The sequence below is a fragment of the Mus caroli genome, unplaced genomic scaffold (genome assembly GCF_978045245.1).
Source record: "Mus caroli unplaced genomic scaffold, Mus_caroli_1 scaffold_11, whole genome shotgun sequence".
NCBI classification, from domain to species: Eukaryota; Metazoa; Chordata; class Mammalia; order Rodentia; family Muridae; genus Mus; species Mus caroli.
The window spans coordinates 48,536,822-48,548,012 of record NW_028227266.1 but is presented as its reverse complement, the minus strand read 5'-3'; the positions used below and the strand labels follow the sequence as shown (position 1 = coordinate 48,548,012).

Here is an 11,191-nt window from a genome sequence, read left to right as displayed (position 1 = left end):
TCTGGAACATTTATTAGTGTTCCTTAGAGATGATTATGTTGAATCCTAAATTGGGATTTAGAAGAAAAAGAATTGGAGACTTCACATTTATTAACTGGTGTGATACAAGTTGGAATTACTGAATTCCTATAAATAAAATTTCACTTTTGAACATTTGCTCTGTTACTTTTTAACACCAACAGACTTTGTAACTGCCTGATGCTAACCTGACAGGTTGGCAAATCTTTCACAACTGGCCATTCAATCTGCTTGGTAACAAGTCTTTTGGTCTTCTGCCATTCTAAGGTATGGGCTACTGCCCTCCTTTCTGTACGATCTGGGCAAACCGACCGGTGATGGCAAGAGTAGTGTCAATGAAGCGATCCACACAGCTAGAGAGGCAGTTTTCAGTGCGGGAGTCTAGCCGACTTCCTGGTTTCTCCACACACTTATCCCAACATAGTTCCATGAAGTGATGCACCTAAGGGCAGAGAAAAACCTTTTAGTCATTAGGGTATGAGATATCTTAGTTCATCATTCTGTGACATTTAATAGCATATCGTAGGATCACTTCAGGACTACTCTTTCTTTACTTTGTCACCAGTAACAACCCCAGATCTGCATCCTTACAGACAGTAAATTCTCATTAGTTAAGGCCAGCCTGGTCTACAGAGGGAGTTGCAAGACAGCCAGGCTAACAGAGAAACCCTGTCTTCAAACCAACGATTCATACTTTCACAATTCTCAAAGCAACTAGCAGTATATTAAATCAAAGGAAGTCAGGACACTAACCTGTCGGTTCTTGATAGCTATCAGTATTTCCAAGGTTATCTTGATTGAACGGTTAAAACCCTAGTAGGAAATACGCTGTCCCACACCAAATGAGTCTACACTGATTGCTGCAGGGCTCATCTTTCTCTAATAATGATCACCATTTCCAAATACATCATCACATCATCACATGATCCAATGCAGAGGCAGCGGGCAACAACGAACCCAGATCTCACGGTGAGGACGGGTGTCTTGTCTCCAGGCACCTGTGCTCCGAGGTCGGAATCCAGAGATTCCGAGTGCCATTCCGGACCAGCGACCAGCTAATAACCGCGTGCTCCTGTGGCCCAAACCTTTCCGCTGCTTTGGAACCCTTTCCTCCCACGCAGCGCTTGCCTCCCGGGCACTGAGCACTGTAGATCACTGGGGCGGAAGGCTCAGCCGGGATCGAGTGGGCCCGCTGTGCCGCAGTGTCCAGAGCTCCGTGAGTGCCCGGGATCTGTGCCTCACCCTCCTTCCCCTGTTCCTCATCCTCGTACCTGCGCAGTGAACTGCGCCTTCTGCTGTTCGGCGGCCACCAGGCGTTGTAACTCCGCTTCGTCCGCTTCACCAAGCTCGGCCATTGTCGGAGTCAGGCGCGCTTCTCTGGGGTGCGCACGCGCGGTGGCAGCGCACCGCCTCCTGCCTTCCGGTTCACGCTTCAGGTTGTCTCGCTGTTCTCTAGCGCGGGGCGGGACTTATTACATAACTGTTTCCGGGTTGTAGGGTGACCTTGAGTCCTCGAAAGCGACATGGCGGTTCTCTTAAAGCTGGGCGTTCTCTGCAGTGGCCAAGGAGCTCGAGGTGAGGTGTCTTGGCCATCAAAGGTTCTTGCTGCAGTCCGGAGCAGGGGAGAGGAAGGAGTTAGAGCTCGCCCGCTGGGTGGTGGGAAGTCTTGAGAGGAGGGAACTTGCTCTTGTGCCCTCGAGGCGCCACCTATGCGGATGCAACCTTGACCGCTATAGCCTAAAGGCCCAAGTGTTTACGTGCTGGCTGGTGTCCCCAGCTCGTACTTTCCGCTTCTGAACTGTGGTTGTGACACCGGGCTAATATGAAAACAAACTCCTATTTGAGTGTGGATGGAAGGAGTCCGTTTGATAATTTGTTCTGAGTGACTTGCTGTGTAGTGCTGTCTTTCCTCGATCTAGCCATGTAGACAAGACTAACCTAGAGCTTTCCGGGAGCCCCGTGACTGCCCCCGAGGATTGGCATAACAACCGTGCACCCTCACTCAGGGCTTCGATAATCATTTTAACCAGGCATTTTACCTATACCAGGCGCTTAAGAGGCTAGTATATAAACACGAATTAAACAGTTTCAACCCTCGAAGAACTTCTTGTGTGGGGGCTACAGGCAAAGTAAAGCAAAACCTGTTGTGTTATGTAGACATTATTAATGAGTGCAGAGAAAGTTTGGGGTGCTTGCTTTGGAAGGACTAACCTGTCTTGGCTCTGCAGGGAATTACATCCTAGTTATAGTAACTGAGAGCAGCAAAAACCAAAGTAAGGGGCTATAAAGATGCACAGGGTGCGATAAAATGGAACAAATACAGTAATATTTGTGAAAGTCAAAGTGTAACCTAGAAAGACAAAATGGAACTAAGCCCTAGAACTTACTTTATTCTCGTTTGAAAATACAGCCTCTCTGTTGCCCAGGTTGGGAGTAAGATTGAAAGATTTGATAGGTTTACAATCTTGGTTTATTTTTGCTGTTACTATTGTTGCTTAGACTGCCCTGGAACTCGTCCTGTCTCAGCCTCCTGAGTAGCTGGGGTGCACCACCTGCTCTCACAATCTTTCCCTTTTGAGCCCAGCATCTCATGCTTGCTGAGCGTATGCCCTGTTGCCAGACTATATAGCCTCAGCCTCAGCCTAGACTTAGGTTAGTAACAGTGTAGTAGATGGATGACCTTGGTGGAGATAGAGGAGGTTCCGACCCAAGTCGTGGAGATAGATGAGATAGATGAGATAAGCACACTGAGGCAGCCAGGCAGGTGAAGTCCTGAGCTTGGAAGGTAAAGGGAGAAGAAGGCAGTCTCAGGAAGTGCTAAGGAGCTGTGTCAGTGGGATTTGGTGACTTATAGAGGGAACTACCTGGCTGGCTCTTGGTTATTACTTGAATTAGCTGTGTGGAGTTACTCGATCATCAATAGTTGGAACGGACATGGGGTGTATGAAAAACAGTTCCACAGCTGAACAGTTGGGAAGTGCAGAGGACTTAGGCGACACTTAACAGAAGCAAGACTAGAACGAGCTCAGGCCTGCTTGCACAGGCTGGTGATTCTAGTGTTTGGTGCTGGAAATGGGAGGGTCAAAAGGTTCAAGGTCATGGGGCAAGGGACAAAGAGCAAGGCAACTCTGAGTTAGAAGCTAGCCTGGTCTGCATAGAGAGTTCCAGGCCAGCCAGGGCAAACAGTGAAGCTCTGTAACCACCTTCCACCCCTCCAACTCTATCATGCACGCCTTCAAAATAAATAAATAAAGATAGGAGAGAAAATATTAAATTATCTTTTTGTATATGTATGCAGTTAGCATCCTGGGAGCTCATTAAACCTTTGTTTACTTTGTCTAGTTTTTAGCAGTGTTAGGAGTAAATGCAGTTGTTGACTGTGTTGGCTAGTTTTTGCCTACTTGATAGAACTTAGAGTCAGTTGGAAAGAGGGAACTTAACTGAAGAATCGCTTCCAGTGGATTAGCCCTTGACCATGTCTGTGATGAGTGTCTTGACTGATGTGGAAGGGCCCAGGCCACTGTGGGTAGCACTATCTATTGTAGACAGTTGTGCCTGGGCTGAGTAATAAGGCTAATGAGCGTGAGCCATGGAGCAGGCCAGTAAGCAGCACTCCCCTGTGGTTTCCGCTTCAGTTTCTACTTGATTGCTTGCCCCGATTTCCCTCAATGGTGGACAGTGAGCTGGAATCGGAAGCTGAAGTAAACACTTTGTTCCCCTAGGTTGATTTTGGTCATGGTATTTACATAGTAACAGAAAGCAAACTAGAACACTTTTCTACAGCTATTTAAATTAGCTGCTTATCATCCCATGGCTAATCTCTGATGTGGCTGGATGAATGTCAGTCTGTCTTCACCAAGAGGCAAGATCCAAAGCAGGACAGGAAGGAGGGCTCCAAGGGTGCAGATGAAATTTGGTCTTGAAAAGAAAGAGGACACTAGGTTAATTTTCTGAACTAAATTCTGTATCTTGAGGACAAAGACTTTTTTGTCCTTATGTTTCTTGCTCTGTTGCCAAGCACAGGCTTCATGCAGTTAGTATGAGATAACTAGGCGAGTAAACGTAAGAACAAGAACCGCCAGTTTTTAAGTAGAGAAAGTGAGGCCTTTTAGTTATGTAGCTTCTATTTAGGAGTCTGCAGATTTCCCTTGTTTATTTTTGAGACAGGGTCTCATGTGACCCCATGCTGACCTCAGACCCCATATGTAGATGAGGCTGACCTTGAGTTTCTGCTCCTGCCTCTCCAGTGCCTGGGTATATGTGGTCAGTGTTGGAAATAAACCCCATGAATGCTCGGCAAGCAACTGAGCTACGTCCCCAGTACAGATTTTTTTTTTTTTTTTAAATAAAGTTTGGGATGGAAAGATGGCTCTTAGGTTAAGAGCACTTATTGCTCTTCCAGAGAACCTGGGTTCTCTTCCCAGAACACACATAGTGGCTAATAACTATAACTCCAGGTCTAGGGCAGATATAACTCTAGTTATAAAGAAGGATGTTGCAGATACCAGGCATGCACATGGTACGCAGATATTACATGTCGGTAAGACACTCATGCATATTAAAAATAAATCCTTTAAAGTAAAAATGTATTAATTGTCATGGCCTGCTCATAGTCCCATTAGGAAGCACTTATGATCCCTGTCTTTCTTCCCTCAGCTCTGCTATTCCGAAGCCGGGTGGTCAGACCCGCTTATGTGTCAGCATTTCTCCAGGACCGGCCTACCCAAGGATGGTGTGGTACCCAGCACATTCACCTGTCACCAAGCCACCACTGTATGTCCTCTCTGCCTCAGCTTTGTCAGGAGTTCTATTTATTATTCTAAGCGTGTTGGTGTTTTGCCTGAATGTCTATCTGTGCACTTGCATTCCTGATGCACAGGGTCCAGAAGAGGGTGTTGGATTCCCTGGAAGGGAGTTAAAGAAGTTGTGCACTGCTACTGTCTTGGGGCTTTGGCCATCTTTACCTGAGCTGATAATATACTCGGGGGTCTTGATGTCTTCTCAGGAGGCCGCTCATTGTCTGCTAGCTAAATAAAGACCCAGTTTACAAACCTTTGCACACAGTGCAAACAGGGTTGAGAAATGCCATTTATATTCACAGAGAACCTTCTGGCCCAACTCTTCAAAATGTGTTACATTATTGTCAAGAAAACAACTCTGTAGAAGCCTGTTCAGTGCGGCTTAGGTTCTGGTGTTCGCTTAGCCAGTGGAAAGGAGCAAATTGTGCATAAAATCTAATTTTGTGACTGAATCCTGGATTTATGCTGAGTTGTTTTGTTTTGTTGTTGTTGTTTTTAGGTTGATTAAAACCATATGGGATTTTGTAGGTAAATACTGTGTGGGTATTCACAGTAGACATTCTAAACATGACTAATGAGCTAACTGTATTTTTGTTAAAGTCTGGAGGGAGAAATTTTTTGTTTGTTTGTTTGTTTGTTTGTCTTGACTGGTCTGAAAATTGCTTTGTAGTCCAGGGTAGCCTCAAACTTGCAGTGATCTTCCTGAAATCATGGTTTTGATTTGGCTTTTTGTTAATTTTTTGAGATAGGGTCTTACTGTAGCTGTCCCAGAACTCACCATGTTTTCCAGACTGCAGTCCTCCTGCCTCAGCCTCTTGGTGCCGTGATTACAGGCCTTCATGCCTGGCTGCTGAGATTTGTAAAGCATCTTCATTTTTATTTTGTATCTTTTGCTTTCAGTCCTCCGTGGTTCTTAAGGCAGCCACTTAACAGATGAGTGAGTCTAGCTGGAGGGCTTTTCTGCCTGTTAAACCCGTTTCGGTTTTGACCAGTATTTGTTTCTGGATTCCTTTGCTAGATTTATCAGACTTGTTCTGGAGTGCATGGGGCTGAAGAAAGTCCACTGAAGTAGTAGGTATAGATTTTCTGTAATGTGCCTGCTCTGGGTAGGACCTCCATCGTTTTGTGAGGTTCCTGCAGGAGTTCATAGCCTCTTAGAAATGAGGCTTAGAGCCTGTGCTGGTTTGGCTTGTGGAAGAGCCGTCTTCATGTTTCATTTGTGTGGCACTGGGTTGTAAAGAGACAGAAGAAGTAGCCGTAAGCCTTTGCTCCTTTCACTCTGGTTGAGCTGTTTTTAAAACATAACACATTCCCCTCCCCCCAAAATAATAATAGCATTATTATTTTAAAGGGGTTCCATCAGGGATTGCTAAATTACATTCATAAGATACCTCTTGCCACTGAAGTCAAAGACTAATTTCACAGGTACTCAGCCTGCCTTCTTGCTTATAAGCAACCGTGTGTCTGTGCTGTGCTCGAGACGCAGAGGATACACTGTCTGATGTGTCTCCAGATGGCTTTGCTGTGTATATTGTCTGCCACTCTCAAGGCTTTGGTAATCATGTGATTGAAGTGTTTGTTCTTTCTTAACTCTTGTGATTCTGGTTCTTTTTGTAGCTGGTTCCAAGGCTGCATCTCTCCACTGGACCAGTGAGAGGGTTGTCAGTGTTCTGCTCTTGGGGCTGATCCCTGCTGGGTACTTGAATCCCTGCTCTGTGGTGGACTACTCTCTGGCTGCAGCCCTCACCCTGCACAGTCACTGGCAAGTACCACAATCCCTCTGCGTTGTCTGCTCAGTCTGTTTGCTGCAAGCCTGTTTGTTTATAAAGGAAACATTGATTGAAATTCTCAAACTTGTAGGAAACTTAAAAGCACACAGGCAACCATCAATGGCCATATAAATCTGGGTATGTGGGCGGTGCATGCCTGGGATCCTAGCAGTAAGGGGGAGGAGGCCAAAGAGTCACAAGTTCAAAGTCATCATCCTTAGGAAGATCTCATTTCAAAACACGAAGCAAAATGTGTCTGCACTAAAACTTACACGAGAACACCTTAGCACATTACTTACGTTAGGTAAAAGCAGAAACCCTCCATTTGGCCTCACTAGAGTACGGTGCCGTGGTCATACCATGGAGTAGTACTCAGCTCGTAAGGGAATGAAGTTCTGAGGGAGGTGGGCTGCAGTGTGGACAGTGAAAGCAGAATACACACTAAAGAAGAAGCGTGACACAGCTTGCGTGGTCTTACCGTATGAAGTGCCAGGATAGGCACAGCGACAGAAATGAGCAAGTCAGTGAGTGGGACAACAGCTAGTGCTTCCCAAGTGTGTGAAAACCACCCAAGCTTATACGGATGGTTAAAAAGGTGAATTTTGTGGTGTGAGGTACATCTAAATAAAACTGCTATAAAAATAGTAAAGTCAGAGACAAAGTTCGTAGCTGTGATGAAAGGATGGACCATTTAGAGACTGCCGTATCCAGGGATCCATCCCATAATCAGCTTCTAAACGCTGACACTATTGCATACACTAGCAAGATTTTGCTGAAAGGACCCAAATATAGCTGTCTCTTGTGAGACGATGCCGGGGCCTAGCAAACACAGGAGTGGATGTTCACAGTCAGCTATTGGATGTATCACAGGGCTCCCAATGGAGAAGCTAGAGAAAGTACCCAAGGAGCTAAAGGGATCTGCAACCCTATTGTTGGAACAACATGATGTACTAACCAGAACCCCGGAGCTCTTGTCTCTAGCTGCATATGTATCGAAAGATGGCCTAGTCGGCCATCAATGGAAAGAGAGGCCCATTGGACTTGCAAACTTTATATGCCCCAATATAGGGGAATGCCAGGGCCAAAAGAATGAGAATGGGTGGGTAGGGAAGTGGGGGGCGCTATGGGGGACTTTTGGGATAGCATTGGAAATGTAATTGAGGAAAATATGTAATAAAAATATTAAAAAAAAAAATAGTAAAGTCAGGCCACTCCTTTAGGTTACGTTGTGCTGAAAACCTACTCGGTGTTTCCTTAGGGCCCCTGCAGTCTGTCTCTGCTTTGCTGTGGTTTTCACTTGACTCGAAGACTCCAGTCGCATTAACGTCCTTACTGTTCCCTAGGGATGCCAGGATCCATGTCACTTTTTCGGGTGTTCTCCTTTAGTGCAGGCACATGTCGTATGCCTAGTACACTCTTCATGAGTGACGCTCTGTAGAACAGTTGCTGTAGTTAAAGATGAAAAGAAGATTTTACAGATAGAGGCTCATTTAGTTTCCTGGAAATGTAAGTTCACAGGATGAGATCTCTTTATTACATTATTAGCAACTCTAATTTTTGTTTGTTTGCTTGCTTTTGGAGACAAGGTTTCTCTGTGTAGCCCTGGCTATCTTGGAACTCACTGTAGACCAGGCTGGTTTCAAACTCCCCTCTGCCTCCCTAGTGCTGGGATTAAAGGCTTGCACTACCACTACTTGGCTATTAGCAACTCTATTGCATTTTGGTTCCCACTTTTTAACCAAGAGTTGCTTTGGCTGTTATGCCAAAACATAAATATAATCCCACCTTGGGAGTGGCTTCACAAGATCCCTGCGAGAGCAAACAGTTGTTGGAGTATTCATAGATAGAGACTTTGTATTTTGGGGTGTTTTGTATTCTTTTGGGTGAGTGGGGTACTTAACTTGTCTGCATGGCCTCTAACTGCCCTTGTGTTTGACTTTTCATTTCATTAGGGGCCTTGGACAAGTGGTTACCGACTACGTTCATGGGGACACCCTGCCGAAGGCTGCCAGGGCAGGCCTCTTGGCACTCTCAGCTTTGACCTTTGCTGGGCTTTGCTACTTCAATTACCACGATGTCGGCATCTGCAGAGCGGTTGCCATGCTGTGGAAGCTCTGACGGGTGCAGCACTTTGATTGTGTGCCTCCTTGCCTCTGCTTTACCAATGCCGTTCACCTCACAATGAGGAGGGATGAAGGATAAGCCCATTGGTGGGCAGAATGTCTTCTAATTACATGGTTATTTTCAGAATTTATTTGTTGAGGAAGAGGTTTGAGGAGTTAGGTTTGACCATTCGTGAGTCTGCGTTCCATACTCCACTGAATATGGTCGCCAGCTCACATGCCTCGCGGTGAGACTGAACATTTCATGAGCTCATGTTGCCTTTGACCACCATTTCTTAAGGGGAGCCAGCTAATTGCTATCAGGATAAGAGTATCTCCTCAGCCCAGGAGGGAGGCCTGGCCTCCTGAGTTAGACTTTGCATGAAGCTGGAAAGTACTCCCTTTGGAACCTCCCGTTCTTGTTCAGGTGACACCAGCTCTGCTGATGGCTCTGCTTCTAGGGAACGTTTAGTCAGGAGATGCTCTCAGTTACTAATTTGTCTAAGTCTTAGGAAGGAGAGTGAGGAAAGCTGGATTTAGACAAGTTCCATTTAGGGAGTTCTCCTTGATTGTGGGTTAAAATATGACAGATTGCAAACAGACTACTCTTCAGGTGTATCTCAGTTGTGCAGAAGTGAGCTGTCCAGAATATAAGACGAAGTAGTAAAATGTCTTCCCACCGTGGGGGTTGTCAATGAGAAAGGAAGTGTACTCTGAAAAAACAAAATTTTTAAATAAAATATTATATAATGAAAATACACTGTGCTTTTTTTTTTTTTTTTTTTACGTGCTAGTATTCTCTAGTCCTTGGGTTATGGTTGGTGCTTACATGTTTGAAATAGACTCTTACAGGCTCATACTGATCTGAAATTCTCTGTAGGTAGTAGACCAGGGTGGCCTCAAACTTTGCAATCTTTCTGCCTCCGCCTCTCAGGTGCTGGACTGATAGTTGTGAGCCACAAAACTCATTTGTTTTGTTCTAGTTTCCAATGGTGCCTTAGTTTGTTGCCCAGGCTGGCATCAAAATCCTGGGCTCAAGCCATTTGACTAGCCTGAGTAGTGGCCAGCCAGGCAGGCTGTAGTTTTATTCATTAAAACGGTGTTATGCCAGGTATGGTGGTACATGCCTGTGATCCCCACTCTCTGGGAGTCTGGGGGATGATTGCTGGGAGTTTGAGGCCAACGTAGACCACAATAAGGTCCAAGCCAGCTACATAGACCCTTACTTAACAAACCCCAAAAAACAATAATTGAAAGTAAGTGCATCCAGGGTTGTGAGTTAGAACTGAGTTTAACTTTGTGTGGCTTAGCAAATGAGTAGTTCACGTAGAACGCCGCAGGACGAAAGGGCTCGAGATAGGCCGAAACGGGCAGCGTAAGCATGAAGGTCGAGAGGTAGGGGTTAGAACTGTGCTATTATTAGGGCAAGTGCCAAGCTTTCTCAGTCTGTGTTCTGGATGCAGTGACCGTCAGCCTTGATGAACCACACTGTACATTTCACTCCCAGAGGATGTCCTGGGCAGCAAGGCCGGGAAGTGTTTCCATGAAAGGGCCACCTGCTTTCCAGGCACCATTTGCAACCATTTGTATCAGTATGTCAGGCGGCATGATCAGAGGCCATGGGCTTGGAAAAGTAAAAGGGCCGGAGAGATGGCTCAGTGGGTAAAGACCCCTGCTGCCAAGCCTGACAGGGAAGGTGACTCCCATTGTTCCCTGATCTCTACAGCTGTGCCGTGACACACATGAACCACACGCCACTAAAGGGGAAAGCTAATATAACAAAAAAGACACAGGAGGACAAGAGGGTGAGGTTATTTAACTGCTGAGCATGACAGCCTGAATTTGAGCCTCGGGACCCACAGGGTGGAGGGTGAAATGACCCACTGTTTACCCTACAAACTACATGAGCACATGCAAAAATACATAAGTAACAGTAATAACAGACTAAGAAGGCAGAGCTCAGGTGCTGTGATGAAAGCCTGCCAGCTGCCTGTATGGTTTTTGGTTTGGTTTTTTTTTTTTAAGTGCTGGCTTTCTGTGGCCAGATTCAAAGTGAGCCAGCGTTGGCCTTAGAGTCAGTGTATAGGCTACACAGTTGGTAACCAATTGGAAGGTTAAACATGACCCACTGGCAGGAGGTTCACAGTGACCACAGGGCTAACAGCAAACTGGGGACAGCAAGTGTAAAGTGCTGGGCCTTCTTGGTGTAAAGCTCCAAGGAGAAGTGCGGGCAGCAGTGCTTCAGAGATTTCCTTCCCCACCGCAGAGCTAAAGCGTGAGACGGATAAATGGTGACGATGCTGTAGGTACTCCAGAGTTCCAGCCACAGAGTGACTGGCCCTCAACTGACTACACAGTGAGCCAAAAAAGAATTCTTAAGCACTTACTTTTTTTTTTTTTTTTTGATTGTTTGAGACAGGGTTTCTCTGTGTAGCCCTGGCTGTCCTGGAACTCATTCTGTAGACCAGGCTGGCCTCAAACTCAGAAATCTGCCTGCCTCCTG

At 45.9% G+C, this 11,191-nt stretch overlaps 2 protein-coding genes across 2 annotated transcripts; one reads left to right on the top strand and one right to left on the bottom strand.

Annotated features, from left to right (window-relative positions):
• Nucleotides 1-72: 72 nt before the first annotated feature.
• Nucleotides 73-1,434, bottom strand: Timm8b (translocase of inner mitochondrial membrane 8 homolog B). Its single transcript, XM_021173082.3, has 2 exons — nucleotides 1,290-1,434; nucleotides 73-460 (listed from the first exon to the last, which is right to left on the bottom strand). The coding sequence occupies exons 1-2, from the start codon at nucleotides 1,371-1,373 to the stop codon at nucleotides 293-295; spliced, it is 252 nt and encodes an 83-aa protein (XP_021028741.1). The 5' UTR covers nucleotides 1,374-1,434; the 3' UTR covers nucleotides 73-292.
• A 47-nt stretch (nucleotides 1,435-1,481) lies between these two features.
• Sdhd (succinate dehydrogenase complex subunit D) lies at nucleotides 1,482-9,444 on the top strand. Its single transcript, XM_021173080.3, has 4 exons — nucleotides 1,482-1,593; nucleotides 4,675-4,791; nucleotides 6,435-6,579; nucleotides 8,539-9,444. The coding sequence occupies exons 1-4, from the start codon at nucleotides 1,542-1,544 to the stop codon at nucleotides 8,702-8,704; spliced, it is 480 nt and encodes a 159-aa protein (XP_021028739.1). The 5' UTR covers nucleotides 1,482-1,541; the 3' UTR covers nucleotides 8,705-9,444.
• Nucleotides 9,445-11,191: the final 1,747 nt, after the last annotated feature.